The sequence below is a fragment of the Pseudoliparis swirei genome, chromosome 1 (genome assembly GCF_029220125.1).
Source record: "Pseudoliparis swirei isolate HS2019 ecotype Mariana Trench chromosome 1, NWPU_hadal_v1, whole genome shotgun sequence".
Classification (NCBI taxonomy): Eukaryota; Metazoa; Chordata; class Actinopteri; order Perciformes; family Liparidae; genus Pseudoliparis; species Pseudoliparis swirei.
Window position 1 is genome coordinate 20,721,155 of NC_079388.1, and position 22,578 is coordinate 20,743,732.

General features: G+C 46.9%; 1 protein-coding gene across 1 annotated transcript in view; it reads right to left on the minus strand.

Moving 5' to 3' along the window:
• Nucleotides 1–19,127, minus strand: part of enpp2l (ectonucleotide pyrophosphatase/phosphodiesterase 2-like) — a 34,161-nt gene extending 15,034 nt beyond the window's left edge. Inside the window, exons 1-11 of the mRNA XM_056443020.1 lie at nucleotides 18,978–19,127; nucleotides 14,385–14,490; nucleotides 13,055–13,204; nucleotides 11,268–11,393; nucleotides 11,132–11,192; nucleotides 9,326–9,423; nucleotides 7,931–8,010; nucleotides 7,727–7,846; nucleotides 7,554–7,609; nucleotides 5,364–5,429; nucleotides 287–359 (exon numbers count right to left, since the gene is read on the minus strand). Of these exons, the coding sequence (XP_056298995.1) occupies nucleotides 287–359; nucleotides 5,364–5,429; nucleotides 7,554–7,609; nucleotides 7,727–7,846; nucleotides 7,931–8,010; nucleotides 9,326–9,423; nucleotides 11,132–11,192; nucleotides 11,268–11,393; nucleotides 13,055–13,204; nucleotides 14,385–14,490; nucleotides 18,978–18,995 (954 nt within the window). The 5' untranslated portion in view covers nucleotides 18,996–19,127. The remainder of the gene's footprint in view (nucleotides 1–286; nucleotides 360–5,363; nucleotides 5,430–7,553; nucleotides 7,610–7,726; nucleotides 7,847–7,930; nucleotides 8,011–9,325; nucleotides 9,424–11,131; nucleotides 11,193–11,267; nucleotides 11,394–13,054; nucleotides 13,205–14,384; nucleotides 14,491–18,977) is intronic.
• Between the last annotated feature and the right edge of the window lie 3,451 nt (nucleotides 19,128–22,578).

Here is a 22,578-nt window from a genome sequence, read left to right on the forward strand (position 1 = left end):
CTCGACCTCCAGGGGTCGCCTCCGACCAGCTGCTCCTGGCAGACTGTCTGCACTGCAATGCTACGCTAGCTTAGCGTTTACCCACGTCCATTTAAAAGCACCTTGGAAGGAACTTCATCAGATTGTCTCTCACTCTAAATTTAACTTGATTAAATTATCTCCATTTAAAAGCAATTTATCACGTTTTCTCCACTGGAACAGCACCCTAAAGGGACACCTCACCATGTGTTCTCCACTGGAATGACACCCTATCACAAGAGGGTCATGTCTCTGTTCTCTTCCTCACCTCGCTGCTGAGCGGCCCCAGGCGATGTCCGAAGGTATCGGGCTGCTCCGAGTGAACGGCAAAAACATACGGCCTGAAAAGACACGACACAATGTCAGCTGACATCCTCCAGGTGGGAGGTCAGTGAGAGGTCAGGTGAGAGGTCAGTGAGAGGTCAGTGGGAGGTCAGTGAGAGGTCAGGTGAGAGGGCAGTGGGAGGTCAAAGTCAAAGTCAAAGTCAGTTTTATTTGTCAATTTTCCATATGTGCAAACATACAGAAGATCGAAATTGCGTTTCTCTTCTGTCCAACATAAAGTGAATTGTGCAACATATAGACAACATAGAGTGCAAAAATAGTAAAAAACTTGTGAACATATAGACAACATAAAGTGCATAGACAACATAGAGTGCAAAAATAGTAAAAACATGTAAACATATAGACAACATAAATTGTGTTAGCAGCATTCAGACATGTGAGTCTGAGAGAGGACGGAGGGAGGATGGGGAGAGAGTTCAGCTTCCTGACCGCCTGGTGGATGAAGCTGTTGGACAGCCTGGCGGTGTGAGTCCGGAGGCTCGGTATCTCTCCCAGAGGGCAGGAGGCTGAAGAGACCGTGTGAGGGGTGGCAGGGTCCTCACAATCGAGGTCGCTTTGCGGGTGAGGCGGGTGTTGTATATGTCCTGCAGGGATGGGAGGGGGAGTGAGGCACCCATGATCCTTCCAGCTGCCTTCACTATGCGCTGCAGGGCGTTCCTGCTGTGGTCTGTGCAGCTTCCGCCCACACAGTGATGCAGTTGGTCAGGATACTCTCCATGGTGCCGCGGTAGAAGGTGCACATGATGGATGGGGGCTCCTGCTTTCCTCAGTTTCCGGAGGAAGTAGAGGCGCCTCTGTGCTTTCTTTGCCAGCGATGTAGTGTTGGCTGTCCACGAGAGGTCCTCACTGATTTCCACCCCAGGAATTTGGTGCTGCTGACCTGCTCAATGTCCGCACTGCTGATGGTCAGTGGTGGGTGATGGGTGTGGCCTTTCCGGAAGTCAACAACGATCTCTTTGGTCTTGCTGTTGTTGAGCAGGAGGTTGTTGGCTCCACCACGTGGTCAGAAGGTTGACCTCCTCCTGTAGAGGGTCTCGCCATCCTTGGTGATGAGACCTATCAATGTTGTGTCGTCTGCAAACTTGACCATGTGATTGGTGCTGTAGCTGGTTTTGCAGTCGTGAGTCAGCAAGGTGAAGAGCAGGTGACTGAGCACACAGCCCTGAGGGGCCCCTGTGCTGAGTGTGATGCTGCTCGAGGTGTTGTTGCCAACACGCACTGCTTGTGGCCTCTCACTCAGGAAGTCCAGCAGCCAGTTACACAGCGAGGTGTTGAGCCCCAGCTGGTCAAGTTTGCAGATTAGTTGTTGTGGGATGATTGTGTTGAATGCTGAGCTAAAGTCTATGAACAGCATTCTTACATAGGAGTCTTTTGTCCAGGTGGGTGAGGGCTGGTGGAGAGCAGAGCAGATTGCATCCTCCGTGGACCGTTTGGCCCGGTATGCAAACTGGAAAGGGTCCAGAGTGGGGGGGAGAATGGATTTGATATGCGACATGACTAGTCGCTCAAAGCACTTCATGATTATGGGGGTCAGTGCCACTGGACGATAGTCGTTGAAGCAGGACGGAGTGGATTTCTTTGGCACAGGTATGATGGTGGTTGCCTTGAAGCATGATGGAACAACAGCTTGTCTCAGAGAAGTATTAAAGACATCCGTGAAGACGTCCTTAAGCTCCTCTGCGCAGTCCTTCAGCACACGACCAGGGATGTTGTCTGGACCTGTTGCCTTGTGGGTGTTGATGGACGAGAGTCCTCTTCACGCTGGCAGCAGACAGGCACAGAACCTGATCGTGGGGAGGGGGCGGAGTCTTGTGTGGACGAGTGCTGTTCTGTGCTTCAAACCGGGCAAAGAAGCTGTTGAGGTTGTTTAGCAGAGATGTTGCTGTCGCAGTTCTGTGGCGTGGGTTTATAGTCTGTGATGGTCTGAATGCCCCGCCACAGGCTGCGTGTCTCTGCTGTCTTTAAAGTGCCGGGTTATCTTTTTGTGTAGGAATTTTTTGCTTTCCTGATGCCGTGGGACAGGTTGGCTCGCTGTTTTCAGGTCCGTTTATTCCCCAGCTCTGAAGACCCTATTTCTAGTCCTCAGCAGCCGTGGACTTCCCTGTTAGCCACGGCTTCTGGTTAGCCCAGTGGTGATGGTCTTTACATGGGTCACATCATCAATGCACTTGCTAATGTAAGAAGTAACAGTGTCTGTGTACTCCCCCATGTCAGTGTGGTCGTTGTATGTGGCTGCCTGTTTAAACATTCCCCAGTCTGTTGAGTCAAAGCAGTCTTGGAGGCGAGGAGGCCCCTCTGGCCACACCCGTACCTGCTTCAGAACCGGTCTGGAGGCTTTCACTCTGGGTCTGTATGCTGGCGTTAGCATGACGGTGATGTGGTCAGAGAGACCTATGTGGGGGAGGGGGGAGGCCTTGTACGCTCCTTTGTGGGTTGTGTAGACCAGATCCAAAATGTTGTCTCCTCTTGTGGGGAAATCAACATGCTGGTGTAGTTTGGGAAGGACAGTCTTAAGGTTTGCATGGTTGAAATCTCCAGCAAAGATGGTGAAGCCGTCTGGGTGAGCCGCCTGTTGTTCGCTGATGGCCTGATATAGTTCACAAAGTGCCGCATTTCTGTCACTGTTGTTGGTTGGGGGGATGTAAACAGCGACTAGCAGAATCGCCGTGAATTCCCTCGGCAGATAAAAAGGACGGCACCTTACGATCATAAACTCCGCCAGTGGTGAGCAGTGTCTACATACCACGGCAGCGTCCCGGCACCATGCGTCCCGGATGTAAACACATACCCGCCCGCGAAGTTTTCCCTCCATCAGCGAGGGCTCTGTCCGCCGGTAGCATGTTAGCTGCTCCAGTCTCACAGCAGAGTCGGGATGTTGTCGCTAGCCATGTTTCCGTGAAGATAAGCACACAGCAGTCCCTCACGCCTCGCTGCCCCGTCTGCAGCAGTCTAATGTGGTCCATTTTATTGTCCAAGGATCGCACATTAGCCATGATAATGGATGGTATGGCTGGACGAGTTGGCCTAGCCGCTAGCCTAGCTCGGATACCTCCGCCTACCCTCTTCTGCTTCCTCTCACAACGCTATGGCGCCTCCTTTCTGGGAGGAGTGGCAGTCGAGTCCGTGTGGTCGGTGTGGTCGTGGGCCGGCGAGTAATCCGTGCTCATGAGTGTTTCCGCTTGTTCAGCGTCCAGAGTGCCGTGTAGTTTGGTCCTGCCGATGGTTAACAGAACCTGGCGACTATATTTGGGTTCCGACGTAGACAGACGAGGCGAAGACGAACAATTTTTGGACGAACTTTTGCACAAACATTTAGAAACAGAACAAAACACCAAATGGTCAGGACAGAGAGGGGCCGCTGCGTCCGTGCGCGCCGCCATCAGCCTCAGTGGGAGGTCAGTGAGAGGTCAGTGAGAGGTCAGGTGAGAGGTCAGTGAGAGGGCAGTGAGAGGTCAGTGAGAGGTCAGGTGAGAGGTCAGTGAGAGGTCAGGTGAGAGGTCAGTGAGAGGTCAGGTGAGAGGGCAGTGGGAGGTCAGTGGGAGGTCAGTGAGAGGTCAGTGGGAGGTCAGTGAGAGGTCAGTGAGAGGTCAGTGAGAGGGCAGTGAGAGGTCAGTGGGAGGTCAGTGAGAGGGCAGTGGGAGGTCAGTGGGAGGTCAGTGAGAGGTCAGGTGAGAGGTCAGTGAGAGGTCAGGTGAGAGGTCAGTGAGAGGTCAGGTGAGAGGGCAGTGGGAGGTCAGTGAGAGGTCAGTGGGAGGTCAGTGAGAGGTCAGTGGGAGGTCAGTGGGAGGTCAGTGAGAGGTCAGTGAGAGGTCAGTGAGAGGTCAGTGAGAGGTCAGTGGGAGGTCAGTGAGAGGTCAGTGGTAGGTCAGTGAGAGGGCAGTGGGAGGTCAGTGGGAGGTCAGTGAGAGGTCAGTGAGAGGTCAGTGAGAGGTCAGGTGAGAGGTCAGTGAGAGGTCAGGTGAGAGGTCAGTGAGAGGTCAGTGAGAGGTCAGTGGGAGGTCAGTGAGAGGTCAGTGGTAGGTCAGTGAGAGGGCAGTGGGAGGTCAGTGGGAGGTCAGTGAGAGGTCAGTGAGAGGTCAGTGAGAGGTCAGGTGAGAGGTCAGTGAGAGGTCAGGTGAGAGGGCAGTGAGAGGGCAGTGGGAGGTCAGTGGGAGGTCAGTGAGAGGTCAGTGGGAGGTCAGTGAGAGGTCAGTGAGAGGTCAGTGAGAGGTCAGGTGAGAGGTCAGTGAGAGGTCAGTGAGAGGTCAGTGAGAGGTCAGTGAGAGGGCAGTGGGAGGTCAGTGGGAGGTCAGTGAGAGGTCAGTGAGAGGTCAGTGGGAGGTCAGTGAGAGGTCAGTGGGAGGTCAGTGAGAGGTCAGTGAGAGGTCAGTGAGAGGGCAGTGGGAGGTCAGTGAGAGGTCACCGTGAAGAGTAAACAAGGCCGTCCACTTGAGAAAATATTCTGCCAATGATGATCGGCCTGATGGTTGTTGACTTTGCTCGATATATATTTTTCGCCATTCTTTACGTTCATTCCTCAAACTGAAAGTTATCAACAAGCTTTTGATAACCTTTGAGTTTTGACTTTGGAAAAATGATACCTAAACTTTAAGAGGAAATGTCAAAAATCACTTTTTTTAATACAGCACATCGTGCTGGACGTGTCAGCCAAAGGTCAAGTCCATCGGACGGGTGTGGCGAGAAGTGAGCGGTAAAGACAGCGCCCCCTTGTGGCCATTGGGAGTCGTGTACACGGGGAACACTTGCACATCTCTACAGCTAACGGGACAAGGTTTCCTCTTCCAGCTCCTTTTCAACTCACACAAGTTGCAGACTACAAAATGAGTGATTTGTTGCCGCGCCTTCAACAGAAACAGCAGCATTCGCTTCAGGTTGTGCACATGATTGTGAAAGTTGTGTTATCGTGACTTCACATTCTTGTTGAGTCAAAGTGTGTTCCCAGAGAAGGACCCTAGGAACACAACAACTTCCAATACGTGCATTAATGTCTTAGAACAGACCTCTCGTCGTCGGGCAGATGCAGCCAGTGCAGGATGGTTAGAATCCTCCTCTCCAGAGGAATCACCCTGCAGACAAAACCATCGAGGGGTCGGAGGTCAGGGTACAGGAAAAAGAAACAAAAACGCAGCGACAGATTATTCACAGTTCATTTTGGATTCAGATTTCTAAATTACTGTTTTTAAAAGAACCAGCTGTCCTTAAATAAGGCTCTCGTCTCTTTTCACCAGCATTGTGTTAGGGCCATTGTCCCCATTGGGGTGAGTGTTGGAGCCATTGTCCCCCGTGTGGTGTGTGTTGGGGCCATTGTCCCCAGTGGGGTGAGTGTTGGGGCCATTGTCCCCAGTGGGGTGAGTGTTGGGGCCATTGTCCCCAGTGGGGTGAGTGTTGGGGCCATTGTCCCCAGTGGGGTGAGTGTTGGGGCCATTGTCCCCAGTGGGGTGAGTGTTGGGGCCATTGTCCCCATTGGGGTGAGTGTTGGGGCCATTGTCCCCCGTGTGGTGAGTGTTGGGGCCATTGTCCCCCGTGTGGTGTGTGTTGGGGCCATTGTCCCCAGTGGGGTGAGTGTTGGGGCCATTGTCCCCAGTGGGGTGAGTGTTAGCCATTGTCCCCATTGGGGTGTGTGTGTTGGGGCCATTGTCCCCCGTGTGGTGAGTGTTAGGGCCATTGTCCCCCGTGTGGTGTGTGTTGGGGCCATTGTCCCCAGTGGGGTGTGTGTTGGGGCCATTGTCCCCCGTGTGGTGTGTGTTGGGGCCATGGTCCCCCGTGTGGTGTGTGTTGGGGCCATTGTCCCCAGTGGGGTGAGTGTTGGGGCCATTGTCCCCATTGGGGTGTGTGTTGGGGCCATTGTCCCCCGTGTGGTGAGTGTTAGGGCCATTGTCCCCCGTGTGGTGTGTGTTGGGGCCATTGTCCCCAGTGGGGTGAGTGTTGGGGCCATTGTCCCCCGTGTGGTGTGTGTTGGGGCCATTGTCCCCAGTGGGGTGAGTGTTGGGGCCATTGTCCCCATTGGGGTGAGTGTTGGGGCCATTGTCCCCCGTGTGGTGTGTGTTGGGGCCATTGTCCCCAGTGGGGTGAGTGTTGGGGCCATTGTCCCCAGTGTGGTGTGTGTTGGGGCCATTGTCCCCCGTGTGGTGTGTGTTGGGGCCATTGTCCCCAGTGGGGTGAGTGTTGGGGCCATTGTCCCCAGTGGGGTGTGTGTTGGGGCCATTGTCCCCAGTGGGGTGAGTGTTGGGGCCATTGTCCCCAGTGGGGTGTGTGTTGGGGCCATTGTCCCCAGTGGGGTGAGTGTTGGGGCCATTGTCCCCAGTGGGGTGAGTGTTGGGGCCATTGTCCCCATTGGGGTGTGTGTTGGGGCCATTGTCCCCCGTGTGGTGAGTGTTAGGGCCATTGTCCCCCGTGTGGTGTGTGTTGGGGCCATTGTCCCCAGTGGGGTGAGTGTTGGGGCCATTGTCCCCAGTGGGGTGAGTGTTGGGGCCATTGTCCCCAGTGGGGTGTGTGTTGGGGCCATTGTCCCCAGTGGGGTGAGTGTTGGGGCCATTGTCCCCAGTGTTGGGGCCATTGTCCCCAGTGGGGTGAGTGTTGGGGCCATTGTCCCCAGTGGGGTGAGTGTTGGGGCAGGAGACTTCGGCTCGTCTTTTTTAATAAACCCACAAAGTGAAATAAAGCGATTAGATCCCGTATTTTTCTCTCTCTCTCATATCTGAAATCAACTATATTTAAAAAAAATCCTTGAGTATTGAGGCTTGAATTCTCCATCAAATGAAGTTTTTCATTTATTATTATTTTATATAATTATAATAATAATAATAATTATTATTATTATTATTATTATTATTATATTATATTATATTATTATTATTATTATGATATTATTGGTATTATAATTTTAATTATGATATAATAATAATTATTATTTTTATTATATATTATATTATTATTATATATTATATTATTATTATTATAAGCAAATGATCTGCAGTAGAGGATCCAGCAGTATCACAACAGGTCAGGAGATGACCGCTCACTGCGTCTCCATTACAGCAGATACATCATCACACAGTAATCTGCCGTTCTTTTCCTCCTCCAGCACCCACGGGCTCTTTGAGGTTGTTCTTTTCTCCGTAAGTTACCAGAGCTGCGCTGCGTTCAGGGTCCCAAGCTATTGAAAAATATTCCAGTACTAACTTAAGTACCAAGGCCAGAAGAAAGAGGCCGCCTTCACTCCTTGTTCCTCGGCTGTGATCCAGATCTGTGGAGCAGGAAGGAGAACGTGTTCGTGGAGCTGCTGAAGGTCAAAGGTCACGGCCAGCGGCCCCAGTGAGGAAGCGATGGCTGGTTCATCATCCAATCACACGCGTGTACTCACGGGCTGCCCCCCCCACCAGCGGTGGTTCAGCTTCTCTTTGGTGCGCAGGGTGAAGGTGGCGTTGAACACGGGGTCGTGCATGGTGTTACCCACGATGCCGTGGGACTCCGGGTACAGGCCCTGCAGCGAGAGAGTTAGCACGTGAACAAACATAAGGCCGGAGGACCTCCAAACGGACGTGCCGACAAGAGAGGCGTCGCTTACGGTGACCAGAGTGTAGAGATTCGGGAAGGTCTTGGACGGGTAGACGGGCCGCATGTAGGGCGCCGACGTCCCACACTCTCCTGAGAGACCAGGGAAGAGGAGCCTTGATATTAAACATGGTTAGAAAACACGTTAAGCACCAAATCAACGAGAACAAAGGGAGAGTTGACGTGTTTTTATCAGGCTGAGGACACAAGGAGACGACTCGGGGAGTTCGAGGAGACGAGACACGAGTCGGACGCCTTTCTTCTGCTGACTTGGTGGTTGTGGAGGCTCTGACGCCCGAACGTCTCCTTCCGGGTTCCTGGCGTCTTGCGTTCTGTCTTCCGGGTCCTCTCGTCTCTCGTCCTCGACGGAGGGAACAGATGCAGCCGAGAGGAGGCGAGACCGCAATGTCCACGTTGGACGTAAATCCCACGCGATCGGACGCCCCAGAGCTGAAGGACGGCGTTGCTTTGCCGTTGGCTGCAATGGAACCGCTCTGAGGGTCCTCGGTTCTCCCACGCGGCGGTCCTGGGTTCTCCGGCATCCTCCCACGGTCCGAAGACACGCAGCTCAGGGCAACTGGACTGTGATTTGCCAGTAGGTGTGAAGGTGAGCGTCTCTCCGTGAGCCGTGATATAAAAGGTCAGCCGGTGTCGGCCCTAGCGCCCCCGACCATGAATAGAATCAAGGATTTGGAGAACTGACGGTGATGGAACCGCTTCAGTCTGCTGGTCCGAGTCAGTTTGGGGTTGGTCAGCGTGTAAAAACACGATCAATAAAGCCAAGTTGAATAGATGTCTGTTTAGAAAATACTTCCACAACCAGGACACGAAACGAAGCACGAGACTGAATAAAGGAGGCGTACTCAGCTTATGTTCATATGAGCAATAATTTAAAAAAAGATAAAATTGTAAAACACTAAACATAAAAGACAGATTTAATAGATGTCTGTTTAGAAATACTTCTACAGCCAGGACATCCATTTAAGAAGCTAAGCATGAGATGGAATAAAGGAGGCGTACTCAGTTTATGTTATTATTTGCAATAATTTAAAAAAAGATAAAATTGTAAAACACTAAACATGAAAGCCAGATTTATTATATTTCTGGGTTTCTTTCTGGAATAAAATAGGCGTACTCAGCATGTGTTAATATAAGCAATAATAATACAAATGTAAGATTATAAAACACTTTACAAACAGGCCTGATTAAATAGATTTATGTCTGAAAAGTACTTCTACAGCCAGGACACCAGCAGCTAGGAAGCTAAGCACGAGACTGAGTAAAGGAGGCGTACTCAGCTTATGTTGATATAAGCATTTATAATAAAAAACATGACATTGTAAAACACGAAACATGAGAGCCAGATTTATTATAATTTTGGTTTCTTTCGGTAATAAAGGAGACGTACTCAGCTTGTGAATGTTGGGGATGACCGAGCTGCCCTTCTTCAGGTAGGAGGCTCTGAACCCGTCCACAGACAGCATGATGAGTGGAGGACGGATGAAGCTGAGACACAGAGGACAGAAGTCACAGGAAGCAACCGGGACAGAGACAACCGGGACAGAGACAACCGAGACAGAGACAACCAGGACAGAGACAACCGAGACAGAGACAACTGAGACAGAGACAACCGAGACAGAGACAACCAGGACAGAGACCACCGAGACAGAGACAGAGACAACTGAGACAGAGACAACCGAGACAGAGACAACCAGGACAGAGACAACTGAGACAGAGACCACCGAGACAGAGACAACCAGGACAGAGACAACCGAGACAGAGACAACTGAGACAGAGACAACTGAGACAGAGACAACCGAGACAGAGACAACCAGGACAGAGACCACCGAGACAGAGACAACTGAGACAGAGACCACCGAGACAGAGACAACCAGGACAGAGACAACCGAGACAGAGACAACCAGGACAGAGACAACCGAGACAGAGACAACTGAGACAGAGACCACCGAGACAGAGACAACTGAGACAGAGACAACCGAGACAGAGACCACCGAGACAGAGACCACCGAGACAGAGACAACCAGGACAGAGACCACCGAGACAGAGACAACCGGGACAGAGACAACCAGGACAGAGACAACCGAGACAGAGACAACTGAGACAGACAACTGAGACAGAGACAACTGAGACAGAGACAACCAGGACAGAGACCACCGAGACAGAGACAACTGAGACAGAGACCACCGAGACAGAGACAACCAGGACAGAGACAACCGAGACAGAGACAACCGAGACAGAGACAACCGAGACAGAGACCACCGAGACAGAGACAACCGAGACAGAGACCACCAAGACAGAGACAACTGAGACAGAGACAACCGAGACAGAGACAACTGAGACAGAGACAACCAGGACAGAGACAACTGAGACAGAGACAACCGAGACAGAGACAACCAGGACAGAGACAACCGAGACAGAGACAACTGAGACAGAGACCACCGAGACAGAGACAACCAGGACAGAGACAACCGAGACAGAGACAACTGAGACAGAGACGAGACAGAGACAACCGAGACAGAGACAACCGAGACAGAGACAACCGAGACAGAGACAACTGAGACAGAGACAACAGAGACAGAGACAACTGAGACAGAGACAACCGAGACAGAGACAACCGAGACAGAGACAACCGAGACAGAGACAACCGAGACAGAGACAACCGAGACAGAGACAACCGAGACAGAGACAACCGAGACAGAGACAACCGAGACAGAGACCACCGAGACAGAGACAACCGAGACAGAGACAACCGAGACAGAGACAACTGAGACAGAGACTTTCTGAAAGACTTTTCTATATCCAACTGGAGTGCTTCTAATTGTTCTCTTCCTATATTTTCTTGTCTCATCTCTCATCTGGTCTCATCTCGTCTTGTCCTTACTTATCTTGTCTCACATAATCTTCTCTCATCTTGTCTCGACTTGTCTTGTCTTATCTCTTCTCGTCTTGTCTTATCTTATCTCACATAATCTTCTCTCATCTTGTCTCGACTTGTCTTGTCTTATCTCTTCTCGTCTTGTCTCGTCTTGTCTCACATAATCTCTTCTTATCTCTTCTCGTCTTGTCTTGTCTCACATAATCTCGTCTCGTCTGGTTGCGTCTCATCTCAATGTCTCCTTGTCCAGGTCAGAGTCGTCTCTTGGTCCCGCCTCTCTTCTGTTGCCCAGAGCTGAGCGTCTTTGGTCCCACTCACCCCGCGGGACACTCGGCGCTCTTGATCTCCTCGCAGTCTCCATGAACCCAGGAGGTCTCACCTCAGGGGGGAACAGAGCACAGCGTTACCACCTCCCGCCCCTCCCGTTACGGGCCCTCTGGGTCGTGGACGGTACCTTTGCAGAGCGACTTGTAGTTGGAGCAGCAGTCGCCTCGCTCCAGGCAGTCCGTCGAGCAGCGGCAGGCGTGCTCGGCGTTCCTCTCCTCGCCGCAGCGGTCCTGCGTGCACTCGAAGCCTCCCGCTGAGACCGGGAGGGGGGAAAGTTCGTCATCGCGTCACATGACAGAGATCTCGTTTTTTAAGTTGTAAAATGCTGTATTTGGATATATTGAACATCATGAGTAACATAGAAAATATATGGTTTGTTACATGACAAAATTCAAATCTAAATTTGCAAAAATGGCCGACAGAATGGCCGCTTTTTCACATTTTAGTAAAAAAATAAAAATAAAACCTCTCAAACTTTGTTCTGCTTCACTTTTTTCAAGTCAAACTTTGCAGGGAGAATGTTAACACATTTTAATATGATTTATGAGAGTGTTAAACCTTTTCAGCCGCCTCATTCCAAACATATAATCACCCTGGAAGCAATTTTTGTAAATTCGGAGCTGAAATTGTAATATTTTTTCTGTGTGCCATCTTCATTTACTCTTACCCAGTAACATATTTACTGATATGTACACATCTGAACAAAAGAAAAACAATTAAAAAAGGTACAAATGTAACAGTGATTAAAGTCGCCCCCTAGTGGTTGCAGAGATACAACTTTTTAGTTTGGGGATGTCTTTTTCGGAGCAGAGGCCTAAACAAAGCTTGGTGCTTCAAAGGTTAATGAAACATACGCCGCGAGGCTCAACAACCGTATGACATCCGCGCTGTGATGTAACTCTCAGGCCCATAAAGTCAGTCAAAGCACGAGGAGCTCATGATTCTCTGGACGATGTCCCACTGTTGTTCCCGTAATGCCTTCAAGATGAAACCCGCCTGGCCGAGCTCTAAATGAGCATCAGATGAAGACTGACGCGAAACTCCGGGACAGTTTCCCTTTTGTTCACGTTGTCTCCGCCACAGCAGAAAGCACTTATCGTGTTGTGTTCGTGGGCCTTTCTGGAGGCGTCCCGGAGCTACCGGAGCACTCAGACTCCGGCCTCAACACATCTTTCTTCTCCTAGTTCTTAGTGCTGCGGGTGTATAAGGAGTCGCGGCCGCTCAGTGTGAATCTCTTCAGTACTAATGTCCTTCTGGCTCAGTGGAGCTCTTCCAGTCCGCGTTGGAAAGACTCCGACATCGCCCCCGAGAGCTGTGCTGCAGGGTATGAATGGGTATGAATGGGTATGAATGGGTATGAATGGGTATGAATGGCGTGAATGACGACGTGTAGTGTAAAGTGCTTCTCGTGGTTGGGAGAAGAGGAAGTTGCTTGTCTTCCGTTGGCCAAACGACTGAACCTGTTTTCTCGGTGGATAACTTTCTGAAACTAAAGCAAAAAGAAGCCAAAACGCAACAAAAACACCATTTGTTTACGTCCAGTAAAAAACTTTACGATGCCAATGTGCCCGTTTGTTACGTGATTTCAGTCCTGGACGACTTTTCAAATGAGTGAACTTTGACTTCTGGTTCCACGGTGTCCAGAGTGAGAGTCCTGTGTTCACCTCTTCACCTGGATTCATTCAACCCCTCACACAAATACACTCGTGATAGTCCCCACACATGCACTATTTCTTCATGTTTGATTAAAATAAAGGACTTAAAAAGTAAATCTATTGTAATCTGGTGTAGGAACCGATGGGCCTGAGTCTGATTGCCAGAGAAAGACCAGGGAGGTTCAGAAGTATTGAGAGTTGTATTGTGCTCATGGACTTGTTGGTGTTAGAGAAGGTGAAAGCAGGCGGGCCAACTGACCTGTTTTCAGGCAGCGGTGGTCGAAGTCGGAGCAGCAGCTGGAGTAGGTTTTACACAGATTGTCACATCTGCATCCTGGAGGTTTGGCCTCCTCCAGCTCAAAGCACCTCCCCTTGCAGGAGCCCGCTGAGCTGACCCACTCTGAGACGACTGGAGGGAGCAGAGGGGCAAGTTACAGGACAGAGGGGGCGCTCTGCTGCACACAGGCTGGACTCAACGGGCCTTAAAGGGGACACGCCAATAAAAACTCAATGTGCCAGGAGTCTGTGCTTCATGTGTTAAAGCTGCATTCTCTTTCCTGACCACCAGGGGGCGACTCCTCTGGTTGTATAGAAGTATATGCGTCATGTGTTAAAGCTGCATTCTCTCTCCTGACCATCAGGGGGCGACTCCTCTGGTTGTATAGAAGTCTATGCTTCATGTGTTAAAGCTGCATTCTCTCTCCTGACCACCAGGGGGCGACTCCTCTGATTGTATAGAAGTCTATGCTTCATGTGTTAAAGCTGCATTCTCTCCCCTGACCACCAGGGGGCGACTCCTCTGGTTGTATAGAAGTCTATGCTTCATGTGTTAAAGCTGCATTCTCTCTCCTGATCACCAGGGGGCGACTCCTCTGGTTGTATAGAAGTCTATGCGTCATGTGTTAAAGCTGCATTCTCTCTCCTGACCACCAGGGGCGACTCCTCTGGTTGTATAGAAGTCTATGCGTCATGTGTTAAAGCTGCATTATCTCTCCTGACCACCAGGGGACTACTCCTCTGGTTGTATAGAAGTCTATGCGTCATGTGTTAAAGCTGCATTCTCTCTCCTGACCACCAGGGGACCAGACGTTCCTCTGTTTAGAGCATAAAGCTGTAACATGATGTGAAGATGATGTAACACTTGAAAACACGTCCGTGCTGCAGCGTTCACTACAGGCGGGTAACCGCAGGCAGCACATGTTGCAAATAACTACAAGCTGTGTCTTCTGTTTGTGGTCCGTGTGTCAAGGTTCCTGTCGTGTAGCATACGTGAGGACTGAACACTGTCACAGAGTAATGTTTTCATTCAAAGCTTCAACCAGGATCTGTTCTTGTGTAATAGAGCTCTCAGGAGTTCATTACATAACGTATGAATTCGACGGTTTAATCCTGTGGAGCTGCATGATGCTAAAATAACTGATGATTTTAAATCTCCACAGATTCTAGTGAAACATGGAACTCTATTTGTCTCCATTTGTAAAAACGTTTTTAATATTGTTATGTGTTTGTACTTTATAGGGCTGCCACTACTTTGGTTCAGCAAGCTGGACGTCTGTGTTTCAGAAGCATGAAGGCGTGTTGGTGCTCACCTTTGGTGTGAGGTGCTGGGTTGTCTCCTCCCTCGGCCGGTCGACTGGCTTGGAAAACATAAGCTCTGCTGACATCAGCTCCCCACAGACCGAACACAACCACTACCTGCAGAGAAAACACACATCAGGAAAACCTACGTTCACTTCAGTTCCACTGCAACAATCTCACGTAGGTCAAAGGTCAGGCTGAGCAGGGCACAGGGCCCGGGTTAGAGGGCCCCCGGGCCACTGCTTCTGTTTGACAATACGAGTGAGGGATGTCACAACGAATATAAGATTACAACAATATGCAAAAAGAACTAGAAAGAAACTCGAAATGACTGAACAGAAATAGAAAATGCTTAAAGAGACTCAAACATTCAAAAAGAGACTAAAAACCGTCGAACAGAGACTAAAAACTATCAAAAAGAGAATCAAAACCATCAAACAGAGACTCAAAACCATCAAACAGAGACTCAAAACTATCAAAAAGAGACTCAAAACCATCAAACAGACTCAAAACCATCAAACAGAGACTCAAAACTATCAAAAAGAGACTCAAAACCATCAAACAGAGACTCAAAACTATCAAAAAGAGACTCAAACCCATCAAACAGAGACTCAAAACCATCAAACAGAGACTCAAAACTATCAAAAAGAGACTCAAAACCATCAAACAGAGACTCAAAACTATCAAAAAGAGACTCAAAACCATCAAACAGAGACTCAAAACTATCAAACAGAGACTCAAAACTATCAAAAAGAGACTCAAGACCATCAAACAGAGACTCAAAACTATCAAAAAGAGACTCAAAACCATCAAAAGGAGACTCAAAACCATCAAACAGAGACTAAAAACGATCAAAAAGAGACTCAGAATCATCAAACAGAGAGTCAAAACTATCAAAAAGAGACTCAAAACCATCAAACAGAGACTCAAAACTATCAAACAGAGACTCAAACCATCAAACAGAGACTCAAAACTATCAAACAGAGACTCAAAACGATCAAAATGAGACTCAGAATCATCAAACAGAGACTCAAAACTATCAAACAGAGACTCAAACCATCAAACAGAGACTAAAAACGATCAAAAAGAGACTTAAAACCATCAAACAGAGACTCAAAACTATCAAACAGAGACTCAAACCATCAAACAGAGACTCAAAACTATCAAACAGAGACTCAAAACGATCAAAATGAGACTCAGAATCATCAAACAGAGACTCAAAACTATCAAACAGAGACTCAAAACCATCAAACAGAGACTAAAAACGATCAAAAAGAGACTTAAAACCATGAAACAGAGACTCAAAACTATCAAACAGAGACTCAAAACCATCAAACAGAGACTGAAAACGATCAAAAAGAGACTCAGAATCATCAAACAGAGACTCAAAACTATCAAAAAGAGACTCAAAACCATCAAACAGAGACTCAAAACTATCAAAAAGAGACTCAAAACCATCAAACAGAGACTCAAAACCATCAAACAGAGACTCAAAACGATCAAAAATAGTCTCAAAACCATCAAACAGAGACTCAAAACCATCAAACAGAGACTCAAAACCATCAAAAAGAGACTCAGAATCATCAAACAGAGACTCAAAACTATCAAAAAGAGACTCAAAACCATTAAACAGAGACTCAAAACTATCAAAAAGAGACTCAAAATCATCAAACAGAGACTCAAAACTATCAAAAAGAGACTCAAACCCATCAAACAGAGACTCAAAACTATCAAACAGAGACTCAAAACTATCAAAAAGAGACTCAAAACCATCAAACAGACTCAAAACTATCAAAAAGAGACTCAAAACCATCAAAAAGAGACTCAAAACCATCAAACAGAGACTAAAAACAATCAAAAAGAGACTCAGAATCATCTAACAGAGACTCAAAACTATCAAACAGAGACTCAAAACCATCAAATAGAGACTCAAACCCATCAAACAGAGACTCAAAACCATCAAAACAAGTCTCAAAACCATCAAACAGAGACTCAAAACTATCAAACAGAGACTCAAAACCATCAAACAGAGACTCAAAACCATCAAACAGAGACTCTAAACCATCAAAAAGAGACTCAGAATCATCAAACAGAGACTCAAAACTATCAAACAGAGACTCAAAACCATCAAACAGAGACTCAAAACCATCAAACAGAGACTCTAAACCTCAACGTCTCTGAACCTCAATGTCTCTGAACCTCAACGTCTCTGAACCTCAACGTCTCTGAACCTCAACGTCTCTAAACCTCAACGTCTCTAAACCTCAACGTATCTGAACCTCAACGTCTCTGAACCTCAACGTCTCTGAACCTCAACGTCTCTAAACCTCAACGTCTCTGAACCTCAACGTCTCTGAACCTCAATGTCTCTGAACCTCAACGTCTCTAAACCTCAACGTCTCTGAACCTCAACGTCTCTAAACCTCAACGTATCTGAACCTCAACGTCTCTAAACCTCAACGTCTCTGAACCTCAACGTCTCTGAACCTCAACGTCTCTAAACCTCAATGTCTCTGAACCTCAACGTCTCTGAACCTCAACGTCTCTGAACCTCAACGTCTCTGAACCTCAACGTATCTGAACCTCAACGTCTCTGAACCTCAACGTATCTGAACCTCAACGTCTCTGAACCTCAACGTCTCTAAACCTCAACGTCTCTAAACCTCAATGTCTCTGAACCTCAACGTCTCTGAACCTCAACGTCTCTGAACCTCAACGTCTCTAAACCTCAATGTCTCTGAACCTCAACGTCTCTGAACCTCAACGTCTCTAAACCTCAACGTCTCTAAACCTCAATGTCTCTGAACCTCAACGTCTCTAAACCTCAACGTCTCTGAACCTCAACGTCTCTGAACCTCAACGTCTCTGAACCTCTGTGAAGACGCAAAGGAACAGACCGACCTCCTCCTCCAGTGACCAGAGGGATCTCAGAGCGATACGGGCCTGGTGTCTTATTCTAATCCCAGAAAGATGGAGCTCACGATGTCTACTCAACGTTTATCTGTTTAAACATTGAATCAGATCGAAGTCTCTCTTCATGACGACGTAACAAGACGTCCCGATGTGGAGGCTAAGTCATTAAAAATGGCCCCCGCGTTTTGACCACCGCGAAAAAAACTTTCCCCCCACAAAATAATGTCCACCGGAAGAGGTGGGCGGCCATTTTTAATAACACGCAATAAAGTCAGTTGATGTAAAGATACTTCTTCATGCAGCGAGGAGGCGGGACTTCACCTCTCGTTAGCATACAGCGAGGAGGCGAGACTTCACCTCCCATTAGCATACAGAGAGGAGGCGGGACTTCACCTCTCGTTAGCATACAGCGAGGAGGCGGGACTTCACCTCCTGATAGCATACAGCGAGGAGGCGAGACTTCACCTCTCGTTAGCATACAGCGAGGAGGCGAGACTTCACCTCCCGTTAGCATACAGAGAGGAGGCGGGACTTCACCCGATTTGTGTCCGATTTGAACAACAACACGAGCCAGACCGGACCTTTATTGTGAAGGATTGGAGCCGCAAAACGACTTTGAAACCTCCGCTGACCAACAGAATAATTGATGTTTTCGGCCGGGTGAGTTCACTCCTTCACTAAAACTCACACAGACATTTAAATTAAATGAAGTGGATTTAATAAATAGTTTGGACCAATTTGTTGCTCCATTAAAAAAGTCTGACGGGGGAATTTTTCTTTATTTTTTAAAAAGTTGCTGGAGCACAATTTAGAAATGTTGTAATAAATAACAGTTCAATACATGTACACCTTTATGAGTCGCATGTCATGTTCTCAATCAAACCACTGCTTTGATGTCGTTTTTACGCTTTTTTTTTTTTACATTTAAAAAGGTTTGGGGGTTGAAATCTTTTTTTTCTTCTTTTTTTATAGAAAAGCTCAAATCTGTCCGAAGGCTCCGGTCTCTGAGAGTAATGTCTTCTCTTATTGTTATACCAGAATGGAAATAGTTACATATTTTTAATTGTCGCACAAATTCTTTTTATTTATCGCATAATCTTTTTTCTCTGCATGTTGACTTCATTCATTTTAGAATAGATTTAGATTATATTTAGATAATATTAAGATTATATTGAGATTATATTTAGATTATATTTAGATTATATCTTACTTTATTCATCCCCAAGGGGGAATTGGTTGAAGCAGCAGCGCAACATTTCTTTTTACAAATATACAACAAAATAAAATAAAATATTATAAAAGCAAGGAAGATAACATTTAAGAATTAAAAAAATAAAGGAAAAGGTACCAAATAAATGAAAAATGACCAAAAAAAATGTTGACCTCATTCATGTAGAAATAACGTTTTCTGTAATGACTCGATGAAATAATGACGTGTAAATGATACAATATGCGGACGAAGCCCCTCTCTCTCTCTCCCCCCCCCCCTCTCTCTCTCTCCTTCTCTGCGTGCTGACGGAGTTTGCCTTGCTGTGAGCAAAGTGCAGCGCTCTCTCTCACAGGTCGATACATTGGAATCTTTACTTTTTTATGATGATGATGACGATGACAAAGATGAAGTTCGGGGAACGGGGAAGAAAAGAGGGAGAGAGAGAGAGTCACGCGCGCGCGCTCACGCAGTCTTACCGTACCAAATTTCCCAACAGCATGTTCCAAACGGCGGGTCCACCTGGAGCATTCCCCCGGAGACTGACGAAGAGGAAGCGGCGGAAAGAGCGTCCGACGTCCGGTAGAAGCTGCGCAGCGTCACTAAGGATCGATGGAGCGGAGCGCAGGGGTCCAACTCTCTCTCTCTCTCTCTCTCTCTCTCGGTCCTGGGCCAATAAGCATGAAGTAATGGTGACAGCTGCTGCTCTCTGGTCCGAGAGTGTACGCAGTCCAACTCAGTCATGAGGGGAGAGAGAGAGAGGGGGGGGGGGGGGGAGAGAGAGAGAGAGACTGATTTATGAGAGGTTTAATGACAACATGAGGCTGATAGATGAGAAGTGATGAGTAAACAATAACCAGTGGCTCTGAGTATGAAAGGTTGCGCAATAGCAAAATACAATAAATAACTTCCACACGTGAACAAAAATATATAATATAATTACATATAAATGTGTACTGTGTATATATAATTACTTATATAAATATATATAATGAATTATATATACAGTATACATTTATAAGTAATTATATATATATAATATATTTATTCATATATATATATATTATATATATACATGTGTATATATATCTACAAATATATGTATATATACACATATATATATATAGGTACATATACCTATATATATATGTATATATAATTATATATATATATATATCTACATATATATATATATGTATATATATACATATATATATGTATATATATACATATATATATATGTATATATATATGTAGAAGTGTTAGGAGTAATACGTTTTTAAACAATATATAATGACCTCTAAATATGAATACGTTTTTATGAAAGTTGCTCAAGAGCAAAGAACAATGAAGAACAATGGAGAACAATGAAGAACAATGAAGAACAATGAAGAACAATGGAGAACAATGAAGAACAATGAAGAACAATGAAGAACAATGAAGAACTTCCTCACAGCAACAACCACATGCACATTTTTAATATTACGACACTGATGTATTGAGTGTTATTGCATTGTCATCTGAGAGTCTGTTATTGATAGTTTATGATAGTTTATTGTCTGTTATTGATAGTTTATTGTATGTTATTGATAGTTTATTGTCTGTTATTGATAGTTTATTGTATGTTATTGATAGTGTTATTGTCTTTATGATGAAATATCAGCCACGAGAAAAGTGTTGATGTCCCAACGATGACTCACAACGTTTCATAAGGGAAATGTTCTGAAGGGCAGCGTGACTCAAAGACTTCCTGCAGCCTGCAGCAACAGTCAGGATTAAATACTAATCCACCAGCAGTCAGGATTAAACCTGACTGCTGGTGGATTAGAGGTTTAATCCTGACTGTTGGTGGTTCAGTATTTAAACATCTGGAGGGTAAACAGTAAACAACTGGAGGGTAAACAGCTGGAGGGTAAACATCTGGAGGGTAAACATCTGGAGGGTAAACACCTGGAGGGTAAACAGCTGGAGCGTAAACATCTGGAGGGTAAACAGCTGGAGGGTAAACACCTGGAGGGTAAACATCTGGAGGGTAAACATCTGGAGGGTAAACAGCTGGAGGGTAAACATCTGGAGGGTAAACATCTGGAGGGTAAACACCTGGAGGGTAAACACCTGGAGGGTAAACACCTCCATGTTTTGTGTGATTTCGGGATGTGCAGGAAGGACACGGCACATTACGCTGGTCCTCACAGCGCTGCTATCAAAACACAAGGGGGGGGGGAGGAGGGGGGGGGGAGGGGCTTTTGAAGAGGCTCTGCTGTGGCTGACAAGCCGGGAACATTGTGTTCATGGGGGAAGTTGAAGTGGGCGACGCATCTCTGGGCTTTGAAAGTGATCCGTAGGTCCACCACCTCCGGGGGGGGGGGGGGGGGGGCATCCTCATCTTACAAAGACCACACACACACACACAAGACACACACACACACTCACGCGCCGCCCTCGGCACAGATTACCGACAATAAGCCGCGGAGCGATCTGATTGGCCGACGCGGTCCCCTTCACCCGAGGCCGCGTTTAGCCGGCTGATCTTGGCAGGAAGTCAGACGGCAGCACACCTGGACTCCTCGTCCATGTGGGTCGAACCACCGTGGGGGGGGGGGGCGACATCCACCAGGTTCGCTGAATGAATGACGACCGCTAAAGGTACAGCGTGATCCCAGGACATCCAGATGTCTGGATGTGAATTTTCTGGTGAAACTTCCTGACAATAAGAGGAGTTATTATAAGTATAAGTTATATAATATATAAGTTTTACCAGAGGTAATATTTAAAAATGCAAACGAGGCGTGATGCAGTTATATTTAACAGATAAAGTAGTAAAATAAATTACTTTTATTTATTTAATTTTCATCAGATTTGTATGTAAACGTCAGCAAAAAAATCAAAATGTTCTTATCCTCTTTTTTAACAGTTGAATTATTTTTGTTTGTATAATTAAGTTAAATTTTAAGAATATTTTTGACACATTTATTCAGAATAAATATAAGTGATCATAAACATTTTATTCAAAACTTCATACTTTCATTGTCTTTCTTTCAGCAGCTTTATAAACTTATATTCTGGTTCCTCAAGGAGACACAAAGTGAGATCCACCTCGTCTCCTCGGGGGAAGGAGGTCACGTCGGCGCCTTTGTTTCCTCGATGATGTCATCCGGCTGTCGAGGCGCCCGAGGACGAGCTTTACTCCGACGTTAAGCTGCACGAGGCCTCCGCCTCTGATCCTCGAGCCGCGCTCCGATAGTCAAAGAACGGCCTCCTCACGTCCTTTCCTAACCACTTCTCCTTGACCTCTGTGGGAAACGTCCCGGGGTCAAGGAAACATGTGAAGGAGAATCTGTGAGGAGTTAGGAAACGAGGAGAGAGGATGAACAACCTGGTTCATAGTATCACGTACTGCTCTATGTGTGTGTGTGTGTGTGTGTGTGGGTGGGTGGGTGTGTGTGTTTGTGTGTGTGTGTGTGTGTGTGGGTGGGTGCAGGCGCATTGAGTGTGTTTCCTAAACAGACAAACATGTATTTATTTAACCCTGAATCATCTGGATGAATCGATGACGTTGATTCTTCCCTCAGCGAAGCCTGAAGCCTGGAGTCTGAAGCCTGAAGCCTGGAGTCTGCAGTCTGAAGCCTGAAGCCTGAAGCCTGAGTCTGAAGCCTGAAGCCTAGAGTCTGCAGTCTGAAGCCTGAAGCCTGCAGTCTAAAGTCTGAAGCCTGGAGTCTGCAGTCTAAAGCCTGAAGCCTGGAGTCTGCAGTCTGAAGCCTGAAGCCTGGAGTCTGCAGTCTGAAGCCTGAAGTCTGCAGTCTGAAGCCTGAGTCTGAAGCCTGAAGCCTGGAGTCTGCAGTCTGAAGTCTGAAGCCTGAAGTCTGAAGCCTGGAGTCTGCAGTCTGAAGTCTGAAGCCCGAAGCCAAGCATACAGAGACAATATGAGTCCGGTTTTGTTGTTGTTTTCTCCATTTTTATTAATTGTATTAATACATTTAAATAATGCATTTTATTTATTTATTTCATGCATTTATTTATTTAGTTGTGTTTTTTTATTTACACAAATTATATATGTATTTATTTATATATATATTATTTATTCA